Raw genomic sequence first — 26,478 nt, forward strand, 5'->3', positions numbered from 1 at the left:
CTGTGCTAATGACAAGGTTTCCATGTAAGTTAAAGGATAGCGTGCAACTCAGGGCAGAATTCCTACAGCACTGAAGCTCATGGTTATCTAAGTCCAAGAGATTGTTTACACAAAACATATTTCCTTAGAAAGGCCAAAAGGTGCAATCAGAGAAAAGAAGAAAGAAAACAAAGCAAAAAAAAAATCACAGTTCTCCCTGATAGAGAGATTGAAGATACTATGAAATAGTAACAATGCTATGTTTATTCAATAATGTGCTAAAATATTATTAAATAGGATACATATGTTCATAAAAGTGCGCACTTAGACACACTGTATCGAAGCTGTATGTAGAAATGTACATGAAAAGCACCATAACAGACAGGCCCTAACTCTGTATTTAAGTCTTCAAACTCAGGAACTGACCTCTTGTCTTTGTTAATGCTCCCTTAAATCCCACCAGTTAAATTAATGTGTCTTTATTTTTTTTTTGCTTAAGCCAAATAAATATTTAAAGCCTTCAGTGGGAGAGGATAACACACTAATACATGGTATTGGCATTACAAGTCATTCAAAATATAAAGGGCAGTGTGGAAAAAAATATGAAGATACCTGTTGGGGAAGATGACAAAGAGCATTAAAGGCTGGCAAACTCAGCTGGAGATAAAGGGTACCTTACAGGTGAAAGGCTCAGACATCTCTTTTCTTCCCAATGTTAATTAATCTTCTACGTGCTTTGCACAGATTGGTTTTTAATGTCATCACTTAACAAGAAAAAGATTTAACATTTTAAGACATACTCAGAGATTATCCCACGTCATGAAGCTGTATCTAAATCTTACTATCCCCAAAGTTACCTGGGCTTTTTATTTATTCCTCAGACATTTCTTAGTGATAAGACCAAACTGCAAAATTAGTACTGAGCTTTCTTCACTACTGGCACCAATGACAGGAACCACTGACACAGGTTCAGAGCTGGAGCGTTATGTTTCAGTTCAAACACAACATAAACTAGCGCTGTTTTAATTTAAACAACAAAACAAAACAAACAAACAAACAAAAAACAACAACCACAACCAAAAAAAAAACCAAACCCAAAATACAAACACACAACAGAAGTTTAATTAAAAAAATCTACCAACTATGTCATGTGGATTAAAACAATTCTTGATCTAATATTTTGAAGAGATAATTAGGCCTAAATGAGAGAGAAAATACAACATTATAAGATTTTGACGAAATAATATAACATGTCAGCCCATGTTGGTTTTAATTCCGATCTAGAGAAGATGAATAATACATGCTTTAAAATCCTAATTTTAAGTACTGATATATGCTGGTAATTAGGAGAGCATAGAAAGAGATGAAACATAACCTACAAGACCAAATGAGAATTTATACTCTGAAGTCACTTCATCTGTTAACCACTCTGGCTAACTGTAAATTTGCTAAAATGATAAACTAATGGAGACCATCAAAAAAATCCAGCTGAAAAATATATATATCTTTTTTAAAAACATATATCAACAGAAAGAGCTAGGCAGATCTAGTAAAGCAGATTAATACTTCCTAATGACTAGAAAAATGCCAGAGTTGTGTATAACATCAAACATACTTCCTATTGCCATTTTCAAAACAATTTCCTAGCTATTCTGGAAAGCATTACTAATATTGAACTTTCTGAGGCACACCCTTCGCTATTACAGAATCACAGAACTGTTTAGGTCAGAAAAGACCTTCAAGATCATCAAGTCCAACCGTTAACCTAACACTGCCAAGTCCACCTCTAAAATACCTTCTGTTGGGAATGTCAATTATTTAACAGATTCTAAAGATCCTTCTCAGTAATGCTCCTAACAGCATTTATTCTTAAGGCCATCTAGTACTTTCAGTGGTTTTAAGCACATTTTTACAAAGTAAAGCCACGTATTATGAAATGGGATTTATTACTTAAATTACAATAAAACAAGTAAAAAGTATTCGTACTCCACAGGGTCAGCCTAAGCAACTTTAAATCCTCTTTGGTTCAGTTCGGATTGCAGATGTATCCAGCATACTGGGCCAATGTGATCTGATCTCACCACAGACTTTAGCTGGGTAGACTGACAGATTGATTGTGACTAACAATGACCATCCCTTGGCCCTTTCCCTTCCGTTCCTATTAACTCATCTATTTCAGAAAGCTTTCTTTTGCCAAGACCTGGAAAAATCCATTAGCTGTGTAAGGAAGTGGGTCTATTTATTTCTGTTTCATCTTAAGAGTTGCTGCTGCCGTGTTCAAGGGCATCCTATTCTGTTTTTTTTTTGTTCTTACTCTGTTTAACTGTTGAATAAAGGAGTGCCAGGCTCTCTGTTTCCTGAGATTTCTATATACTATCTATCCTTATCTTCATTTAATGTTATCTTTAAACTCAAAATTGGTCTTCATTCTTGCTTATTAAGTGTCCAGCGTCAGGTTGGACAGGGCTCTGAGCAACCTGATGTAATGAAAGATGCCCCCGTTTGTGGGGGTTGGACTAAATGATATTTAAAGGTCCTTCCAGACCCAAACCATTCTGTGTTTCTACTATGCTGATTGGCCAATGTAGATTTCCTTTGAGAGTCTAGATGATAAAACCTTAAATTAGTAAAACGTATGTTTATTATAAATTAATAATATGCAAAAGCTCATCGTCACCAAGATAAATATGCCAGTTTCACCATATGCACTTTCCATTAAACTCTTTCCCTCCTCTCCTCTCAGCTAGGAGAAAATATTAAATTAAAATGGGATAAACTGTGCATGCAAACTAGTCTGTTACCATCAAACAGCTGGGCTGCTCCACCAGTGACAGAGAGGTCACCGTGTGAAAATACACGGCGATTACAGCAATAAAGGAAACAGCTGATGGAGGTTAGATGGTGGGAACAAGAGGGCAGGCACGACAGAAAGACGGGGTTGGACTGGAGACAGGAGCACGGGAGGAGCAGAGGAAGAGCCTGCCAAAGGGCACGGGGCTGGGACACGGGGCTACGACGTGAGGGGGAAGGGAAGAGCCTTAGTGCCAAAGGTGTCTGACTCCTCCCGTCACCACACTGGATTTTGAGTTTCTTACAACTCAGATAGACTCTACTTAGGTTGAACAGTCATTTAGAAGTGATTTCCGAAAGGGGAAATTTCAGAGAGAAATAAGCAGTCATTTCTGACAAAGAATACATTTTTGGCCACGTTGCTAAATTCCACTGACTTTTGTATGAAAGGTTGCACCATGTCTTTTATGATCTGGAACAGAGGTTTGAAAACCTGCCTGAGAAGTGCAACTGTTGGAATGCACTTCTACCATCCTCCTGCAAACTGCCTAACTTTGAATGAGCTCTATGCACTTCAAAAACCAAATTCTACCTATAACTGTAGATCATCACACTTCACAGCTACATTTCTAGAAGACACTTCCTCTTATTGACACCTACCAGCCCAGGGGTAAAACACAGCTGCGTCTGAAATTGTGGTTTTGGATTGCACAATACCAGGTCAAACCTAACAAGACTGTCACCTCTGTGGTTCTAATGTTTACTTCTGCTAGGGATGAGCACCAAAGGAAGAAGTAGTGGTATAAACAACCCACAAGTAACAAAAACTGGACACTGAGGGCTCCCATGAATGAAGAAAGCAGACTGGAACAAAGATTGCAAGTGTCAGTGAAGGAGGTGCAGAAAAGATTGAGAGGAAAATTTGGAGCAAGTAGTAAGGTGTGGCAGACTTATTGAGCAAGGAGACTAAAAATGGAGAAAGGCAACAGAAACACATGAAACCTAATTCAGAGAAGGGAACAGATGGAAGTGTGCACAGATTGTGCAAGGAAGAAGGGGCTAGAAGCATAAGATGAAAGAAAAGAGAGAATTATCTAAGGAATGAGAAGGTGATCTTACAAAAAAGAACTAACCAGACAAAGAAGAAATGGGACAAGCAAAAACAATGCTCAGGGTCCAGGAAAGGAAAATGGCAATGAGGACCAATGCACGGATGAGAGACTGGAGAGCAGGGCACAGCTACAGGGGAGAAGGTCCTGTAGAAGAGAACCAAGACTGATTGCAAAGTGATATGGAAGTCCAAAGGGGAGATGCAGACTGGCCAGACAATGAGCACAGAGCTGGTCAGAAGACTGAGGGGTGGAAACCAGAACTAGACAGAAGAATGAAGCCAGACTAAAGAGACAAGCTGGGAAGAGGCAGGACTTGAAAAAATGACACATTAGTAGCAGTGAGCAAGAAGCAGCAAACACACAGAGGGCACAACCTTTGAATGCCTTACCACCCTTTAGAAATAGAGTCCGGAATAAAACTCAAATTCCTGACCTGTACTGTTCATCTCTATTACTGTGCTGTGCAGAAAATGGCAATCTTACCAGCAATTACACTCTCAGCTCACTGCAGAGGTCCAAGCAATGACCTGAATGGATCCAACCCAGTTAACAAATCCTTGACTATCAGCATTACATTACACAGCAAATTGGGGAGGAAAAAAGAGGCAGCAGGAAGAAAAAAGAACTATTACATAAGAACATAGGGAGTTCTCTCTCTCTCATACACACACACGAGTTGCTGAATTCGGACACAATTTTATGCAAATGTGAATATGACAACCTGAGATAATTTGAGATATGTAGCACTATCTGGCTTCATCTCCCTTGCATAGTATTTTAAACAGATTCAAATGCCGTGGACACATGACTGAACAATACTCATTAAACTAGTCTCCAAATTGCTCAGGCAGGCTTAGTGCATGCTACTCAAGTCTTAGTCCTCTTTATCAGACTTTTCACGTCTCCCTTAGCACATAGTACTTCACTTTTTCACATGGGAGAAACATGAGTTTATTTTCACTGTATTCCCACCATCTAGTAGAAAAGAAACATGGACAGACTGCGGTTTTTAAAGACCCTACTAAATACATGATGCCCATGAAATCTGATACTGTGGCGTACTTTGTCTTGTACCTTTAAATATGCCGATAGCACTGACTTCCCCAGCAGCTGTAAGTATTCAGCGTTTCCATGACTGACTCTAGTGCAAAGTCTGAGGCCCAGAGAATGGAGAGCACAGAAAACTGACTGCATTTAGAAAGTATGGCTTCAAAGATTTGGCTAGCACCTCTGAAAGACTTGGGCAGGGACAGAAGTCAGCACACAACCCCACTAACCTCAAGTCTGACCCTTCTCCTCCTACCCTCGCACAATGCCTCTCAACATTTCTGCAAGAAACGAAACATAGGTCCATAGGCAACAGTCCCCATCTATACAGAAACTGTGGGAAATGCCCAGAGCTGGCCTATGTAACACACTGAACAGCGGAGGGATTCTGTGTTCAGTCACATAGATAACACTATTGCAAAACACGCACCTGACATCTGGCATTCCTTAAATCTAAGTGGGTTTGGAAGTGCAACAACAACCTTTGTAATAAAGACTAGTGCATACAATATTACCTGAAATAATTCTAAAATTATGGAGCTATAGGTCTATTTTGGTTTCCAGTTGATTTCAGTTTATTGTATGTCCTTGAGATCTGTAGATTTTCTCTGGAAAATGAAATAAACCATTGGCAGTAGATTACAACTACTTAAATCAGGTTCCTTTTTCATTCTCTATATGAGCCACAGACAGCGATGCAATTCATTTTTAATAATTTAAAAATCATTTCCCTTCTCCTACATTCAGAATAACCTCGTTCTCTTTCTTAACCCTTTCAATAACAGTACCTTTAGCCTGATCTCAGAAAGAAAAGGAGGTTAACAACTGCACTATTTGTGAGTCCCCACCACACTCATCTTCTGAATCTACTGACCGGTCAGTATTAACCAAACATATTAAAATCCATTTTAGTTTTATGAAAATGAGAAGTTGCATGGAGAACAAAATGAGTGCCCCCATTCAGCTCTTGGATAGACAAGGACAATATCATCCAGCAGCTGGGCTGGCCAACCTGCGTGTGAGTGGCTGCCCAGCCCCAGAACTGCTTTCTGACAGGACAAGCAGGGAACACGAAGCAGCCTGTGGTGACATGGTGAGAGGCAAATGGAGGAAACGACTGGAAGGGCAAGGGGAAGACATATTGCGGTGAGGGCTTCCCAGCAGATGCACAAGTTTGCTGGAGTTACTGATGTGGACAAGCACCAGGGACCAGAGAAGCAACCCTGCAGACCAGTCAGTTCCTCTAAGGCCAGAGTGCTCACAGTCCACCATGCCACACTGTCCTGCCAACATGTCCTAGGTGCCACCATCTGAGGCAGCTGGGCTAGGCTGCCCTTTCTTTGACAAGGAAGAGAAGAGGTGAATGGCCATGGCCAGAGGCAGAACCAGCTCAGCTACACTGCTGGGTAACAGAGAAGTATAACCAGCATCATCAGGAACAGGCTGCCCAGGGGGGTTGTGGAGTCTCCTTCTCTGGAGACATTCAAAACCCGCCTGGACATGTTCCTGTGCGACCTCACCTAGGCGTTCCTGCTCCAGCAGGGGGATTGGACTAGATTATCTTTTGAGGTCCCTTCCAATCCCAAATATACTGTGATACTGTGATCAGCCTGTTCCTGCAGACTAACTCTCCTCAGTCTACAGGACATAATGTCTCCAAAGCAGCCAGTGGGGAACAGACACAGGCGGAGCATCTGTCACCTTGCCTTCCTCCTGCTCATTTTCCCTAAGCATCAACCACAGCGGCATCCAAGTACCATTCACTGAATTCTGATCAATTGGACACTTCTCACTACAGCTTTCATGATATTCTTTGTTGTAGAGGTGTCAGGACATGGCACAATGCAGTGCCACATGCAGCTGCGTGTGCCAGCTCTAAAAGAGTGAGTTCAACTAGGAGTAGCAGAGCCACATTAGTGAAGCGCTGCCCAAACTATGTTAGTCTGCACAGATCCCTTTGTGCTGCACTACTGTGCTATATAAACGTATCCAAAATGGGGAACAGTACAGAGTAAAACGTCTCTTTGGGGACTTCTGTATATAAATAATAAATAGGACCCCCATCCATTGATAAGCCAGACCATTTGTACCTCTTATCTTAATATGCACCCTCCCACAACCCAAGTTCTCTGGTTTTATTAGAACACCCTGCTTACATTCAAATCTTCCTTACAGTGAGCTTAATAGCCAGACGTACAGCTGTCCCACTAGTCTCGTATAGCAAGATCTATTCCACAGATCTCTGACGCCTACCAATAGCCAACACTGATACCGAATGAACTCTCATGAACAAAGCTATGTTTTCTTAATAATAACAGTTGTATAAACATAAGGTCTTCTCAGTTAAAGGGAAACCAACATCAAAAAGCAGTAAAACATGGAACCCTAAACCCTTCTTTCTTTGAAGAAACACGTTTGAAGCGAGGTGTTTCTAGTTATGGGTGAATGAAATGAGAATTCAGCTGCAACAAACGGACATCCAGTCCGTATGAAAGACTAATTAGATCCATCTGAGAAGCTGTGTCTAAAACTGCTTCACATATTTCAAAGGAAAGCTCTTCTAGTCTATCTTTTGAGAAGACTACATCAAAACATTTAGTCACAGCTGACGCACATCTATCCACTACAGCAGCATTATTTTTCATAAGCCATAAAAGCTACATTAAAGAAATGTTAATAGTCTGGCTTACTTAAAAATTAAATTAAAGAGGGGGAAAAGCAGGAAGGAAATTTAGAGCTAAGAAAGCAACTCAAAGCAGCAACGACCTTACAGCTCTCCCCTATGCCAAAGCATCAAGAGATCTCAAACTATAGTGTCATACTGAATATTAAATGTGCTGAGATTTGCTCAGAGAGCAGAATTAAAGATGAAACACCATTCAGGTACTGCAGAGTTAACTATGGCTTTTGTGGTAATAAGCCATGCTCTTAACATTACATTAGCAGGCTTTTAAATATAACTATTGCTACTGCAGAACCAGCAGGAGGAGCTCACAACATTTTTTAATCTATTCATTCTACAAAATTTGGGGAGCGGGGGTTGGGAAGCTGGAGGGGTTTTCTAGGGCAGAGAGGAGCCAGTCAGGCTTTTTCCTTCTAGTTTTCCTGGATGCAAAAATCAATGGTAAAGAAAAGCACTCAAGTGATGCTCATGTAAATATTGGTTTTAGAAACTAGAAAATAATTTTATTAATATTGTGGTGCAGGATCTGAAGTGTGCATGGCACACAAATACAAATTGAAGACAATATCTGTGCCCCAAGGAGTTTTCAGTCTTACACCAAAAGACCACAGGAGGAGTGGAAGGGTGGCAGTCCACATTAAATGCTGTTATGCCAGAAACAAGACCTTCTGAAGAAAGAAGATGGTATGTTACTGCTCTGTATAACTGAAGATATTTAATTTATATTTCAGTTCATTGTTCACTGGAATTCCTGGAATCACTGCATCATGACCCATGGCAGGACATAGTGTCCATTTTCATACCACAGGAATTCATTCTGTGAAGCCACCTGTGTGGGTAAAACTCTTCATCAGGTAATTCAGAAATAATCATTGTAAAATCTAGCTCCTTCTCCGCCTTCTAAGAACTACAATTTAAAACAATGAAGTCTGATTCTAACATAAGGAAAATAAATATCCAAACTGACCCCACCTGCTTTTAAAATAGTTTCCATTTTAGCATCTCAGACCTTTCATTGCATTTTTTAAACATTTCTTGTAGGCTACACACCAGAGCCAAAACATATGTTACTGTGAGTTTTGTGGCAGAACTAGAAATCTCCAAAAACTACTATAACCAAGCTATTATACTGCCCTGAGATAGAGGGGAGAGCACATTTAAAACTACACAATTAATTCATTACTTTTCGTGTAATTTTTAGTTCTCAATCTTGTAGATATTTTCTCTGTATGCTTATGGAGTATTGTGTGAATACACAAATCTGAGATACACAAACCCACACCAACAATCTCTCTTTAAACAGCAAATACGCACCTATTGTACCAGTCCATCACACGTACTTACTGCTAAACTGACACGGTATCGAAAAACACACACACAATCCAGATACATTCTGCTTCTTAGTACACAAGCACACCTAATACAAGTACATATAAATATTATATGAGCATACCTAATATTTACCTAAGAATTTTTACCTCCATCTCACCTCACGTGTCCCAGCATCCAAATTCTCAGAGTCAATGCAGCAGAGTGGGAATGCAGAGTGGGAACATCAAGTTCACAACAAGATACTGAGGCCAAGGCCACTTTTATTTAAAAAACACAACGTCAGCAGCCACAGAAATACAGCAATTAAACCACTTGCCCACAGAGTCACAACACGGGGATCGATACTCCTCCCAGACTGAAGGGTTCAAGTGCACAGTGCTCACCTGCAGGAGAAACTGTCCCCCCACAATGGGGTAGGACAGGGCAGCCTTTAACCTTCCAGTAAATCTGGCACCCTACAGAAGAGAATACAGGATCCAAATACAAGATTTGAACCTGAACTTATAAAGCAAAAGTCGGTACATAACCTATAGAACGTGTACGTTTTATAGGTATATAACCTATAGAGTTTGGTAACAGAGAGTTTTGCTCACACAACTGCACTTGCACTGCAAGAGAAAATTTGTGTGCTACTGCACAAGTAAAATATAAACCACTGGGAAACAGGCAGGAAAAGTTTTCTGCGTACAGCTGTCAGGATTATCTAACTGATCTGCATCCTTCACTTGCACCTTTATGTGTGCACTTTCCCTTCATTCCAACTAACACAGGACATTGGAATAGCAGCATATTGTATTCCATATAAATAACAATATAACATATATAACATTCTGATATATTTTAAAACTACAGTAACCAGAAAATCTTCATGTACTACTACTGAGGTTATAGGTTAATTTATATCTCTAGTGGTTACCTCTCTTTTTTGTCTTAGTTCCTGCAGGTATTTGCTTTGAATCTCTATTAATACAGCCCTCATATTTATTTTATATGACCAATTAGTTATACATTATTATGTGCTTGAAGCATACCAGAAGTGGAAGATACTAGTAATACAAGAATCAATAAAATACCAGAACTATTAATAAGATCATTAATCTTACACTGATAGGGATAGGCCACGTTATTCTTCTACTTGGACTACTGGAAAGGTAGAACTGAATATGCTCTGAATTATGATACCACTCCATTCACATTTGTGTTTAAGGAATTAAATGTGGGCGCACTTTGCTTGCAGCAACTTTCTGTATCGTTGCTCTGATTTTATGTTATAATATTCCTTTTTACACTTGATGCTTTGCTGTATCTACTAGTTTGATTTTTTGGGTGGTATTTCTTCTTCAGCATTTCTCCATCCCTGAAGAGAATTTACAAAACGAAAAAACATTTCGCAAAGTAACTTTAAAATCAACTTAACCCCAATCATAAAATTGACAGCAAATGAATACAGCAGAGTTCGCTCAATTCAACATTTACTCATTTTAATTTGAGGTCAAAGCTTGGTCTTAAGTAGATACACATGAGTTCACTAACTAACTTAAAGCATACAGATAAGTACTTATATGCCCTATGCTGATGATACAGGATGTATTAAAATAATGATGACAGCAATGCCCTAGATCTGTATTTTATGTTCTCATTTATGTACTACATAATAGGTTCTCTCTTCAAAATACTAAGAGGTACACAAGCCACTCTTCCACCTACACAGATATCTAATAAATTATTTATTTGTTATGAAAAAATAGGAAAAAAAATTGCTTTTTCCTAAAAATCACTAAGAACATTCATTAATCAACTTCTCATTGGGCTGAACAAGCTTCTCAAATTTTACATAGAGATTTCATGGCTGTACTATATTTATTTGTGCTTAAATTGGAATTTAGGAAGTTATCCAATATTTTGTGAAAATGGTAGCCCATTTTGGTAGCGATGTGAAAAAAGTAATTCAGCTTTCTCTAGTCCTCTTATTCAGCATTTGACCTATACTGGTCCCTCTGGAAACATATTGAATTTCCATTTGCTCAAAGTAACTTCTGAACTATTTCACCTTACGCTTTAAAAAAAAAATAAACAACTTTCATTCACCACAACTTCAATGATAGGAAGCTACATTATAACTGAAAACATCTGGAAATTCTTTGTCAGCTGAACAGATGAGAAGATGAGGCTAAGTGGTCTGGGAAGGTATGCATCTACTACAGAGATGAAGACCCCTAACAGAAAGGGCTGTTTTGAAACATGAAAAAGGAGAATAACAATTACTTGCAGAGAAATCACATAAATCAGCAAAAAAGAACTCTTAAGACAGAGGATTCCTATACTACAACAAAGAATCAGAAAACAGTTTATGCAAAAATGTTTATAAAAATGCAAAATACAGCTACAAATTCTTTGCTGAACTAAAATTAGGTCCTCAACCTACACATATAGCAATTAACTTCAAATAAAAAGAAACATGACTGTATCTTCTAAAGTGTAATTATTTACTGCTGGTATTTATCTTTTGAGCCTTTGGATTCATCCATTGCTTTTGGGAAAGCAGAGGTATAGCCTAAAATCAGGATGACAAATCCCTTTTCTACTACCACCTCCACCACAAAGATATTAATAAAAAAACATTCTTTAGTTTTATAATTTAGACGACATCTATAACAGAAAACTGAAGAATACCGAAGGAAGTAAGGAGGGTAGGTTATTGTAGTGAAAAGACTGCACTACAATCACATGATTATTTATCTTTCATTCTTTTGTTGAATTAAAATTATACAGTGGTGGACCAATTACACTGAGCTTTATTATTGGATATCTGGTCCAATGTATTTAGGTTCTCCCTTGCTTAGACCACTTACATTCTTTGCTACTATTTTTCTTAGACATTTTAAGCGTATTGCCTACATCAGGGGTGTCAAACTCATTTTCATCGGGGGCCACATCAGCCTGACGGTTGCCTTCAAATGGCCTGGCCTAATGCAATTGTAGGGCTGTATAAATGTAGGAGTAGCAACATTTATACAATCCTGAAATCACATTTAGCCCCTCGAAGGTGACCACAATGCTGATGTGGCCTGCAGCGAAAATGAGTTTGACACCCCTGGCCTACATGAAATCCATCCACATTGTGAGTCCATGGCCATCCATTATACCAAAGTCCTATCAGCTGCAGGGGCCTGGGGGCTGCTCACAAGGCAGCTGGGGAGGGCAGGTCCACCACACAGACCCTTAGCAAGGGGACCCCACACTGGCTGCAAGCAGCTGGGAGTGGACGTCCATGAACAGGCAACAAAGCCACCAACACATGGATGAAGAGCATCCTTGGTGGCTGGCATCGGGCTTTGAAGGGTCAATTTAGTACAGCGCAGGGAAACCACAGCTACCAGGTTTGCTCAATATTTGTAGGTTCCCATTTGCTTTTGTCTCTCCCGCCCTTTGGTACTTTGCAGAACACTCAAGCTTTGTGAAGAAAGAACAGACTCCAACCTTCACCAGCAAAACCCGATCAGGCCTTTGAATATGAAATCATGAAATCATGAATTAAATACATTTCATAGCCACACTGGCAACCAAAAAGAGCAAGATGAAAAATAATCCTGTCTGAAATTGAACTAAACAAAAGATTGCAGAGTTTGGTGGAGGGATGCTTCTGGCCTGTTTGTTGCTCGTTTACTTCAGTCTGTTGTAAAGGAGGGTGTTCTTCCTTTAAATTTATTTTAGCAGTAAACTTGACTGTAAGATCTTTACCTCCACTGATGAGAGGAAAAATTCTATGCTTAAGAAGAAAAATAATCAAAGCCCAGAATCTGACCATCTGTCCTCCAAAGAACAAAATGGATATATATGACAAGCAGTTAATGTAAAGATTCTTCCAGCAATTAATATATAAGACAAAGAACAAAGAAAAAAAGAATAAGCAATATTTACATGAATTCAGTTGGCAAGCTCTTAGTACATAAGCCAGCAGATCACATCAAAGTTGGTAGATTTTAATTCTCAAGTCAGGTCATAAGAATCTTTAAACTGCGGAAGTGTTTGTCGTTATGTTGATGGGGTATCACCACAAACAACCGTCCGGTACTGAAAGTTCTAGTATACTAATTTTATACAAACTTAAATATTAGCATATATGTTGCTGGCTTCAGAATAACAACAGATCTACTTCTACTTTAAAAGAGAAAATAACGAATTAGGAGTCACATAAGTTTTTAACCTCTACTGGAAACGAGAAAACTAATATTTTTGTTTGCACTGCTTCAGGCAAACAGTATTGCTCACACTTGACCGCTTATCTTTTAAGTCCTTCAATTCTGGGAAGCAAGGCCTCTAAAGTGGCGTAAAGCCAGCTCGCATCAAGGACCTCTGTTACAAATAAAGTGGTTAAAAACAGATGGCCACAAAACTCAAATTCCTGAAAAACAGAGAGCAGCGAAGAGCAGTTAACAGTGCGCAACTCATTAAGATTCTCATGATAAAGGAAGAAATCCACAGATGACCCATAGCCCGAGATGCAGACGAATGATCTGCTGGCAAGCAGCAGGAAGCGCGGAGAGGCCTGCGGCTCGCGCTCCCTGTGCGGAGAGCAAAGGGCCGCACGCTGCGAGGTGGGAGCTTTCGGCTGGCGAGAGGAGAGGAGTTAAGGTGAAAAAAAGAAAGGAGTCACTGTTGGAAGGGTCCCAGCGGTAAACAAAGTAAATCAGGACGCGGCGGCCGCTGCTGCAAGGCACAGTTTGCAGCGGGAGCAAACTTCTCAAGGGGAGTGTGAAGGTGGCCCTCCCACTGGGCTACCTAACTGCACCACGGACTCGGCTACCTTTGTCACGAGTCACAAGGGGACACAACCCACAAAGTCAGGAGCCCGTGTCACACCAACTTGAGAGCAAAAAGGAAATGCAGAAGTTCAAAAAGTGAGGCTTGTGTTTCTGACAGCAAAGTCAATAAAGTGAGCTTTGAATTTCTCCATTTTTTTCCAATGGTATGTTATATATCACGATCAGACATAAGATTTCTCTTTCCTAGTCTTTGACTTCTCTTCTTTGAAGTTTTAAGGCACTTGCTTCTCCATTGTGAGGCTTCAAATAACAATTCAGAAGATTTTTGACTGTGCTTTATTTACTATATTCTCCTGACTGCAGTGCAACTACAGAAAAAAAAAAAAAATAGTAAAGAATAATATGTCCTCTGCTGTTTATCCAGTATTAATGGAAGATAAGCATTACTCTAAATACCTCTGGTATTGAAAAACAGTTATGTGGTTACTTGTTTTTTTTACAAACCCAAGATCAGGAGCTAATTTTAATACACTATACCTTATGGTTTAAGTCGGACAGACCTCTGGTTACAGCGAAATCCACCTACTGCGATTTATTTCACCAGCTGAGGAATTTTCCAGATACAAATAAAAAAGGAATTGCCTCTCCCCAAGTATACATGCTTGGTTAAGGTAGAACCAGAGTGCAAAAGGTTCTGTCGCTGATCCCAACCTTTAGGGCAGGCAGCCTGTCCCACCTGGCACCACTTCTTCCACCCCTTCAGCCATGATGCTGGGGGGTGCTGAGCTCCCCAGGGGTGCTCCTGCCTCCTCACCTAGCAGTGGAAGGGAACAGCAGTACCACACACTGCAGGGACGCGAGGACATGAGGAACCCCCACAAGCCTGTTGCTTCCCTCCCCACCCCAACAGGATTTGTGCTGCTGCGCCCCCCCCAGCACTTGCCCTGCTAAGGAAAAATAGCAAAGGGCACCCGAGCCACTTTTGGAAAGATAAAGGAATTTATGGAAATAAACAAGAAAAATAAGGTCACGTTTAACTACTCATTTTTGCTTAGTCCATAAATGCCAGACCCACCAGTTGATTATACTGGAGGTATTAGTGTTTGAATAACAAACCAAAGGACTAGAAATCAGACCTCATATATGCCTTGTTAAACTGAACTTATACTAGTTGTAATGCTCATACACCAGAAGGGTTTTACAATCCCGTTTAAACTGATAGACAGGTCTGGACTGTCTCGTAGGGGGGAATGATTTCCTGTATGTTAAAACAATAAACCAGCAGCAATAGCATTACACTTTCAGCATCTTTTCTCAGAGTTTGTACCTCCTGGAGAAGCACAGTGCAGTTTACAACTCAGCTGCAAGTAGAATCTAGGACTGACTCATATACAAGCTTGTATGTTTAGTTACCTTTCCAATCAATAGAGACAAAAGCATAAAAGGATACTTAGGACTCCTAGCTAGTAGACAGGCCCCAGGAGCTCATACAAAGTCCCCGTGGAAAGAAGATGGGGTTTATTATAACTTGGGCTTGTTTATAACCACAAGAAGTACTCTAGCACTTCAAGTCCACTGAGAACTGATGAATGATGCAGAAACAGACACAGAGGTAAAACATGATCTTCTCAGTGCCTCAGTCACAGGATTTCATGCCTTCTCCATCCTGCCAAGGGTACAAACAGCACTTCTGAGTGTTCCTAAGGGATTTCTTTCCCTGTCAGTTTGTAGCAGGAAAAGGCTCCTATGGCAGAGGGCTAGGGAATACTGGGGTGTCCTGACTCTCCCATGTGGTACTTGCAGGGACAATTTCTACACTGCTCTGTAAATTTTAGTGCTAGAGTTAGGTTATGGTTGGACTCGATGATCTTGAGGGTCTCTTCCAACCAAAATGATTCTATGATTCTGTCTTTGCTCCTGAAGCACCATTCCACAAGCAGGGTGAGTGTCACTGCCATAGAGCAACACTATGTACCAGGTACTGAGAAAACAGTTGTACAAGACCTTCTGGAATTCTTTCTAAAAGGAAGACTACAACTAAAATGACCACCTTCTTTCGCAAAGTAGTATAATACACTTGCAAGAGAAAAATTTTAAAGACGCTGACCACAACAACTGATCTTCCCCATATCCCTTTTTACAGTGCACCTGTGATCTACATGGAACAGTAAGTATCCTGCTCTCTATTCATACTCTCACATTTATCATGCGTATTTGTAAAATAGAGTGTGACAGAGGTAAAGGTAGTATTAAAAAGGATATCAGTGAGGCATCTTCTTGTCCCAGTTAGGCCAACAAAAAGATTTTTTAAAAAAGCTAGATTTTCATTACTTCAATTCAGGTAAGTGAAAATAACCATCTAAAAAGATGAATAGTTTCAACTGAAAAGCACGTCTTTTAGACTGAAATTTCAGTAGAGCAAAGCAAAAGTGAATCACTGAGACAATACTATCTTCATTATATGAAATATGAACTTAAATGTCCTTTTTCAAAGAAATCTCATGATTCTGAATGCAACATCGGTGTGAACATGACTATAAAAATGTCATGGAGCAGATGTTGCAGAAGTTTCTTCAATGAAGACATGCAAGAAGAGTAAACAGCTGCCAGAGGTAACTAGGGGACTTCTGGGTTTCCTCATAGTCCTGCTTTTCACCGATTTGAAGAAAAACTAAGAACCTTTGATAACTTTTGCCTTAGAGTCAACAGATACTATGCAAGTCAACTGCCTATTTAAAAAAAAAAAAAAAAAACAAACCCCAAATCTCCGTTTGGTTTTGGAATTACTATTAATAGACTTTAAAAGTACTTTCTCTCTATAATTCTACCTTCTCAATACTCCAATTCAATCGGCTTGCATCTTGGCTTCATTCTGCTGCCATTCTTCTACTGCCTTGATCTGTCTTTCTGCCTTTCATGCTGACAACATTGAGCGCTTAAGTAATTATCTTAGAGTATTTGTACAAACAAGAGTTTACACATATTCAGCTGAAGTGACCCAGGCACATCTTGAAACATTGGCATTTTACTATAACCACGTACAGTTTTACCACTGAGGTGCTGAGGAATTCCATTATAGTATGATTACACACTCAACTTGCTTGGTTCTTTGATTTGTTTTTGAGGGTTTTGTTTTGTTTTGTTTTTGGATTTTAACCAAAAACGTAAGGTAAGGTAACGTAACCAAAAATGTAAGGCATTTATTTTCTTACTCTTGTATATCTACAATGGAGCATAAGACCCTAGTTCTAAACAAGACACTAAACAGGATCCTTAATTAGAAAACTAATTTAATAAACAAGTAGACACAAAAATGTTCCACTTGCATTAGCAGAGAAAAATCTTTGTACACCAGTACTATTTAATTAACATAGAGAATCTTGTTTTGTAATTCACAGCAATGCCTAGTAAAGACAAAACGTCTATGGTCACTGAACATATAGAGAATTTTAGCAGGTGTCAAGGATAATTTACATTGACTTAATACATCTAATTTCTTAGAAAATGAGGAGGACTTACAGAAAATGATGAGCTCTCCTTTGAAACTGCAACTGGGTAAACTCCATCTCCTAGACGCACAGAGAGCTCCCAGCTACTTCTCTTTGATTTTGCAATAGGAATTCTAAAAAAGAAACAGACAGAAAAAGAATTTTTAACAGAGATTTCATGCTTCTTCCATTTTAACCAGAAGCACTTGCCTCATAGGATCGTCATGAAGGATATAAAATATCATTAATCTATAGACGCAGCTGGAGAGCATACTTGAGAAAAACTACTTAATACATTTTTTCTGTTAAATAGAATATAAGGAGAAAATACACTCCACTTCCTTTCTCAATGTGCCTTGACACACTGGGTACGCTGATAAAGTTATAGGAGGCTCTTGAATACAGCCAGCACTTGCTGCAGAATTAGCTCAAACAGGATGAAAAGCAGATGAGAAAGTGGGTTGCCAGGAGAATAGCAACAGTGATAGCTGGAGTATTCTTTTTAAGGGCAAAATATAATCACTATTTCTTTCATCTCATTCTCAGTAAACCTTAATTAAAGGCCAATTACAGACAAGAGATTCAGCCAAACAAGTAATATGAGTAATTTTGTAGTTAATATACATTTTAGAGTATCTCATCCACAGAGCCCTTCAAGGACATAGGAAAAATAATGATATATCATCACAGCCCACATGCAGGATTATACTTATTCCTGCAGCATTCTGTGGCTGCACCAGTTATCAGGTAATAGAAGAAACCTGAATCTTTTCAACTTTAGCTTAAAGAAGCACACCTGACAGCAGAAAAATGAGACCTGAGTCTCCATTCTGGGAAGTTCAGAGAGAAACAGTACTTTTCAGCTATTTTATTTAGATATATATTCAGTTTCAGTTTCCTCATCCAAACTTCCCAACTCTTTTCCAATTTATTGTAACAACTGGTGTCCAAAGGTATGCTACAACTTTTCTGAGTGGTTACCATATATTAGTATCAGCAAGCACTATGTTGCCTAAAAAGAAAGTATGAAGGTGTTAAAACAAAGACATTATGTTGTTATAGCTTTTCTTCTACACTGATTCTTACACAGATAAAGATAAGGTTCAGCAACTTTAGGTCTCTTCTTAAGGATCATTTCCACTATAATGTTCATCTACTGTACATTAATAGAGCTTACTATACTGTTTTACTGCAGCCTTCGGAGTCTTAAACTTGGAAATACGTCTTTAAGTGTTGTGCCATCTCCCCAAAGGGAAGGCTCAGGCTCCCTGAGGAATCAATGGGGAGAAGAACCTGTGAGGCCTCCAGAGGCCACAGGAGAAGAAACTATCTGCCTAAGACAAGCACGACACCCCAACTTGCTGAGGTTTTCAACAATTATTTGAAGAAGGCTGGCTTTTTAGACACGTGAAATCCAAGCAAGTGCAAGTTCAGGTACCTAATTAGGCACGGCATTTCCAAAAACTGTGCCTTGTAATGTGTCTGAAGAGGGGAAATGGAGCCAGACAAATAGACAACTACACCAGATTTCACCAAACATCTAACCTCACCTCTATCACAACCCACAAAGTCCATGAAAATAGATACTGAAAATAACCTGTTCCCATACTAATGATGCCAAGTATTATCTTTCGCATTCAATAGACAGTGACAATTGTCAAACAACAAATCTGAGGAAATAACTATGGTTTATTTGGTGCAATGACATTTCTCACCACCTCATCTTAAAATTCCTGTGTGTCACCAAAACATTTAGACTGGCCGATAGGAAATGCAACAGACACAAGAGTTCCTGAAGAAGAGGAACAGGAATTTCCTGCACAGGTAGGAGACAGCAAACTGAGAGATGTTTTCATTGCACTTCCTGGCATGGGAGCACCACTAAGGAGGAACGTAGCAGGTTTTGGCAGAGCCTGGCGAAATTCTCCATAGTGTTCCACTGCAATAACCAACATGATTTTGCAATTTATAGCAACTTCGTCTGTCTTGTACAAGAGGTAAGACCTCATCTCAAATGCAGCTTAGAAGATCCGCTTCACTGGTGGCATGAGATTCCTTAAAACCTCGCTGGCATGGCCTCTGCTTCATATTGCGTTTGACTGGAAGTGACCTCATGAATCTGGCTGCTGGCCATCAAAGGAAAGACAGTCTTGTTCTCCAGCAGGGATTATTTTTGTTCGGTCCTGTCTTGCTGAGCTTTGTCAAGTGTATCTCCAAACAGGATGCATGCCTCTTGAAAGGCATGGCTATGCCTGGGTTTCAAACAGCCACACAGGCATATAATTCCTCTCTCTGCAACACCGGTGGTCAGGAGGGCAAGGTCCAGAGCTGCATCTAAGTCCCAAGTCCAGGGCGAGTTGTAATTCCCTCCTGGAATTGCTAGATCTATTTTCACAGGGACATTTTTCAGCTTTGCTAAGCAAGCGCCTGTGGCTTTGTAATCCACAGTTACACTGGCTATGACAGATCCTTATATTAGCTCATGGGAATCCTCCTTTTTCTTCATTAAATCAAATTCTTTTCAAATAAATTATCTTGTAGTACCAGACTCCATTTTGATAGGATTCAGAGGGGTAGGGTTTTTTATATTAGTAACAAAGTCTGAAAGTAAGGATCAAAGCCAAAGTTTCTTGGATACAGAAAGGAAGTTGCTCAAGTCTGTGAACTACTTCAGAAATACAGGAGTTTCCATCAGGCTAAGAAAGGGTCTTCTTGGTGGGGTTTTGTTGTTGTTGTTTTGTTTTGTGAGTTGTTTGGGTTTTTTTAATGTCTGGAAGTCCCAGTGCACAGGAAATACTCTTTGTTCTTAGGCAAGGTTGCTTCCTTGGCTGAGAACTCTTCTAAGTCCTCCAAAGAGAAAACATCTGGACTTCTGAATCTATTTTCCGCTATTCCATGGGAAATGGCTCAAACTTCTGGCTATTTTCAAAAATGCATAACTTTTAAAATTCTACACATTACACTAAAATCTGACATATTCTATTTACAGAAAAAAAAAGTACTGAAAGAAAAAAGTATCATTTTTACCATCACATAAGACACAAAAACTTTAAGGTGCTTCCCCTCCAACCCTAGACTGAGAATCCACACAATATGTCTTTGACAGCATTCAAGACATCCTCCCTTTCTTCTCCCAGTTTTCACAAATGACACATCATCCAAAAAATTACTTTCTTTACATATAAAGATCTCCGGCTGCAGGAAGAATCGTGAGTTTGGCAGCACTATGAGTGCCAGGTAAGGGGGAAGCGGGGCCACAGAGACCTGAGCGCTGGTGTCCCTTGCCAGGAGTGTCAGAGACAAGGAAATGGAGAGAGTGAAGGCAGCACTGCAGCCACAAGGACAAGAGGTGGGTGGAGAAGGGTGTTATGAACCCCCTCCCATATAGAAACAGGCAGGTCTGAACCTCTCTGCTCCATATCGTCTTCCGAAGGGAAGTTATCACGAGGAACAGGGGCACAAAGAGCATGGTGATGGCCTGGCTTTCGGTCATAAAGGCGTTGCTCTGAAGTATTTAAGCTGTAAAAACACGTGAACAGTGCAAGAAGAAAAACAGCAGTATTTGCCTGCTTAGTTATTTATCTATCTTCAGCCTCTGTCGCTGTTTGTTCAACTACAGATGATGTCATGGTTTCACAATTTATTTCATACATTGCGCAGTGCATTATGTCCCTTTTATCCCCAGCTGCCATAAGAGACAGAGGGAGATATTTATAATAACACAGCAATTGTAACTCCTGCTTTCTTTGCAAGATTTCAGTCAGGAAAGCAGACAACTGCTAAAAATTTTAGATCAACACATACTTACTGTGCTCATGGAAAACAGACATTAGTTAAACCATTATCTATTCTAATAAAAACCAAATAACGAAAGAAAACAGACATTCACAAAAGCAAGCCAAGTAAGAACTCTGCCCCAGCCGTTTTGATTGTCATCAACCAATTGCATAGAAGGAACTCAATAAAACTACAATTTTCTGCAGTTTGTGGCAAATAAACTCCTCTCTCCCGATTACTGTTGATGATGTAATGAGCTATGATAAATGTCACCAGCTCCTAAAGGGTCAGGAAATTGAGTATAGATTTTTTTACTTCCAATTCAAAATGTGAGTCCTAATGTGTGGAGGGGGGGGAAACTTAAAAATTCTCTTTACTTCGGATATTTTTGCTGCATAATACTTTACATAAACACAGAGAAACCCCAAACTATCATAACAAATTCCCCCGTTATGAAAGATTATAAGCATTTGAAAACCACATTATATGACACTCCGTAAAGCTGTTTTTCAATTGTGCAATTACCTATTCAGCAGTTAAATAAAAGTGAAATATTGACTTAAAACAATGTTAATGGTCAAAGAATCATTAAGAAATCCTTCATCATAACTTTCACAGCAGGTGGCCTGTAAAATGATCAAGAATAATGTGCTGGATTCTGTAGCCACCAAGGTCAGTTTCTGCATACAAATCTTTGCAGGGGGAGAAAAAAAGACCTTCAGAAAGTGAGCCATTCATCTGAACCAAGTTCAGAGAATTTCCAGCACTGTGAAAAGATATGTTATGCAAGCACATAGATGTATTCAGTGGGGGTAGACTGAACCAGCTACATGGAGACTACAAAGGAGCCCTCCCATGGCTCATGAATAAGTCGAGGAAATGATCAGAAAAAAATGGAGAGATGTTTAGACAGATGGCCCACTTAAAATGCCTGGGACAGGGCATAAGCAATTTTAATGAAACTTTAGATCTACCATATAAATTGTTTCTTATTTTCTCCGCACTCCCTCCCTCCGAAATCTCAAGAAAGGCAAATAGAAATTTAACAACTCAAACAAGAGCCTATCTTACGATGTTAAAAAAAGGAAAAAGGGAAGTAAATCTCGCACTTTTGAGAATTATTGGTTTAATAAGTTCATATACAAAGAAATATCCTTCACAGAACCTTCAACTATCCGATGAATATAAAAGCAGGGAATGGATAGATTAAAAGAATTCTAAACAGAAGTGTACTGCCAAACAAAACAAAAATCTAAGCTTTACTATCTGAGTACTTTCAACACTTTCCAACATAAAAGTTCATTGCTGCACAGAAGAGATAAAAGCAGCACTTTCACAGGATTATTTTAGGGACTAAAAATTATGTGAAAGGAACCTAGGAATATTTTATTCAGCAATTTGAAATATTTTCTACATCTATTCACACACATTTGCTACATATATTCAGATTGATCCATCTATATATATCATGTGTACTTGTGTTTAACAGTCGGTTTTCCTTCTTTCTGCTATATGTATACATATACCCCTTTCACCAAGAGTATGAAAATATACCATCATTAGAGTAAATTATAGTTCTGCTTATGTCATACAAAATAACAACCTCTGCTAGCCTGTGTGTCAGCTGATCAGACAAAGGCTGAAAGAATTACTCAATGGTTATGTCAAAATGGGTTTACATTACATTTTCTTACATAGTACATTAAGATCGATAACAAATATGCATATTTATAGCCATGTACTCTACCCGCATAGTGGCCACAGGAAAAAAAATTAATTATGTGGACGATAAACTATAAAATAATAAACACTGCTTTGAAAGAATGTTATAGAGTGAAGTGTGCTTTGATTCAAAACTGCGTACATTTGGATGCTTCCTTTCCCTTTCACAGAAGCCTTTTGGGGGATTTGCATTGACGTAGGGGCCTGCAATCCAGTGTCCATTGAAAACCTCCAGTTCCTTCACCAGTGAACCCCAAGTCAAGGCCAAAAAAGCAGTTAAAGCTAGATGTTCTAAATCTAGGGTGCATTTAATAACCACATTTAAGTGGGTGGTTCAAGCCCTCTGATTTTCATTCAACTGATAACTAATCCTGCAGACAACGTGCGCTCACCCTCTTCAACTCTGAAGGTCTCCAAGCATGCCGGGGTTGGGTCCCACAGACTGAGCTACCCTGACCCCCTTGCTCTGCAGCTGCCTTCCTCAGTAACTTGGCAGGGGGCTCCTCTGCCAAAGCCACCTCCATAGCCTTAAGGAGAAGGTGCTCTCCAACATGCAGGCAAATATCAGCACTTCTAAGCCTCTTGAAAAATCTTTCATGGCTCTTTTAGCTTTAAATCTATCAGACAAAGGAAGTAGGATTGCTGCTATTGCCCATCTTGCTGTAACAAATTCATGTTTGCAGCATGTGCATCCAGAAAATGAAAGATCATAGGATCGTTTTCGTTGGAAGAGACCCTTAAGATCATCAAGTCCAACCACAACTTAACTCTGGCACTAAACCATGTCCTTAAGGACCTCACCTGGCATGTTTTAAACCCCTCCAGGGATGGTGACTCCACCACTTCCCTGGGCAGCCTATTCCAATGCCTGACAACCCCTTTTGTGAAGGAAGTTTTCATAATATCCAATCTGAACCTCCTCTGGTGCAACTTGAGGCCATTTCCTCTCATCCTATCACTTGTTACTAGAGAGAAGATCTGAGTTAGTCTCCCTCAGCCTGGAAGGGCACTAGTGAACTCACCAGCCTACCCTGCTGATGGTAGGAAGGAATGAGAGATTCACACGGACTCAGAGAATGCAGCTTTGCAGCCTGATGATGCATCCTCTGGGACAAAGAGTTTTAGTGTTTGGTCCTATGTCAGAAAATTTCTGTGCACGTTGCATCTAACAAACTGTATGAAACACAAAGCAATTCTGGGAGCTGCAAGTAGAACCCAAGACAGGTGGGTGAGACCGCCCAGTCCCTCATCAGATGCCAACATACCTTGGAAATTACAAATAAATAAATGCAAAACATGGTATCTGAAACTCTTCTTCTGTGACATGTCAGGGTCTACTTCAGCATTTGGTTTCTCTCGGAAAAAGGAAACATCACAAGCATTAATGCTGGACAAGAGATGTTGCTCCTTGTCTCACTGCAAGAATTCGTGAGAAGAGAAGCAAGGAAGCTTCAAATCACGTGTTCACAAGTACAGAGAAAAGACATTTAGTTTCCATATAATCGACAAGTCTGTGCTTCTGATTTGTTCTTTCAAACCATCTTTCATAAATCAGCAAAACTATTTACCAAAGAACTACTTGCAAACAGGTGTTTTTAATCAGATCAGTCAACAATATCGACTTGTGCATGCTGACAGTCCTTATAGAGAGAAATCCAAAAACCTGTTCATCATCAAAACAGATTTTGGGCTATTTCTCCTCCACTAAAGTATTTAATTTCACAACTTTGTTTCCCTCTAACACTCTTTATTTTTACTAAGAGTTTACTTTGGGCAGTTGGAAAAACTGATAATAACACACTCCATAAAACAAAAATGCCAAACTCCTTTTCCTGTAGAAATTCTCCTGTATTTCCTTGAACAAGAAAACTTATTTAGGAACTGTCTTACAATAATTATCTCACTTCCTTTTAATGCTCCAAGAGCTTCAGAACAAATCACTGCAGTGCAGTAGGAGGACTACAGCTCTTCTGTTAGCATCATCCAGTAGCACTTACGTCCTTCCATATAACATTATGGTCTTGGAATGCAGGTGTTTGTTGGGCAGCCTGCTTCCTGCACCTCCATTCAAACATTGGCTGTGCCTAGGAATAATTTGCTACTCTTCATTTTCTATGAAGTTTAGAATATTACAGGTTTCTTGTGCATGTTAAAAATAGGAAGCAAGCAATCTCTAAACTACTAGTATGAAAACGGAGATGAAATTATGAAAAGATCACCTACTGATAAGTTTGATAAGGTAACAGTCATTGAGTTTTACATCTACACATAAGACAACATTCCATACTCAATTATTTCTTGAAACATCCAGCTAAACTCCATGTTAGGCTCTTGCTGTACTCATCCCAGTAGTGAAATCTGCCTGACTTGTAGCCTACTAATCTCAAACTAAATTGCCAGTAACCACTGCAAACCTGAATTCAAAACACATTTGCTGCTTTAACCTTTTGTCAGAATTTAGGATTTAGGATTTCAGTTATTCACCCACTTTTTCAGTAGAAGTTCTGGAGAGTATGATATCTCAGAAGTAATCAAGACAACATAAAGCAGCTGTGAGAACACCAGCATTTTACTTGAGATGGGGAGTAGTTCCCAAAGCGAATTATCCCAATCATCTGTACTTACGCTGCTTTGGCTCACATTGCAGAACAGTGTGAGAACACAGGAACCAGGCTCCTCTCTGATGCAAGTAAGGCACAAGCCAGGCTCCAAACTGCACCCAGCACGCTCCAGCCACAAATGGGCATTCAGTGCACAGGACTGGACCAGAACTAATCAAAGGTCAAATATATACAAATGAGAGTATCGGCTCCTCATCATGAACTAGAAATCTACTTGTACTAGTACACACTTTAATGACAGATTAAATAGTGAAGAATCTCTTATTCACATAAAGAGATTTTGATCTTAATGACAATTTCAGCAATTGCACTGCCTCAAAACTATAAGCTCAGTATTTAGTTTAGATATTGGGCCATAGTCTAAAAGGTAAGTAAAAACCTAATACTTTAACTCAGGCTCAAAAGCCCTTCACAGAACCACAGAATCTTAGGGACTGGAAGGAGCCTCAAAAGATGATCTAGTCCAATTCCCCTGCCGGAGCAGGAACACCTAGATGAGGCTACACAGGAATATGTCCAGGCGGGTTTTGAATGTCCTTATTTAGTTGCACCAGTACAAGTTATGTTAAGAGGCGCTGAGCACCTGCCAGCTCCTCTCAGTTGAAAGCAATGAGAATACTGCACAGTGCAGGACATTTGAAAAAAAAAATCTGGAAGACAAAATACATATATTAGAAGGAAATTTAAAACTTCCATTTTAAAAAAATCTTGGCCTAACATTCCAGTGTGGCCACTATCCTGCTATACAATAGTACTTTCTTGAACACACCACTGTTTCTCCAGCTATCGGTAATTTACAATTACAATCCCGAGAAAACACATTAACCTAATTCCTTCTTATTGCAAGATAAACATCTACACCCATAGGCTGTCATATCCACCATTAAAGGCAGTAACATCTGACCGATATTCAGCATTTCTTTAAAGAAGAATGTTTTTAAGACCCAACACAGTAAAACCTGTCAGTACCTGCTCAACTTCCTAAATGAAGCACCAGAGCAGGAGTGAGACAACTACTACAGTCAAAGGAAAAACGTGAAAATAAGGCCACCTCTGAGGAAATCTGGCAACAGCATCAGGATTAAGAACATCAGCCTTCTCCAAGGCTCACAGGGAACAGAGCAAACCATACACAAACACCACCACCACAACAAAACTGTC

General features: G+C 39.6%; 1 protein-coding gene across 1 annotated transcript in view; it reads right to left on the bottom strand.

The window, feature by feature from the left end:
- Positions 1-26,478, bottom strand: part of PCCA (propionyl-CoA carboxylase subunit alpha) — a 285,773-nt gene that overhangs the window by 96,706 nt on the left and 162,589 nt on the right. The window contains exon 19 of the mRNA XM_080356435.1: positions 17,229-17,331. Within this exon, the coding sequence (XP_080212561.1) occupies positions 17,229-17,331 (103 nt within the window). The remainder of the gene's footprint in view (positions 1-17,228; positions 17,332-26,478) is intronic.

This window comes from Nesoenas mayeri (genome assembly GCF_963082525.1).
Source record: "Nesoenas mayeri genome assembly, chromosome: 1".
NCBI classification, from domain to species: domain Eukaryota; kingdom Metazoa; phylum Chordata; class Aves; order Columbiformes; family Columbidae; genus Nesoenas; species Nesoenas mayeri.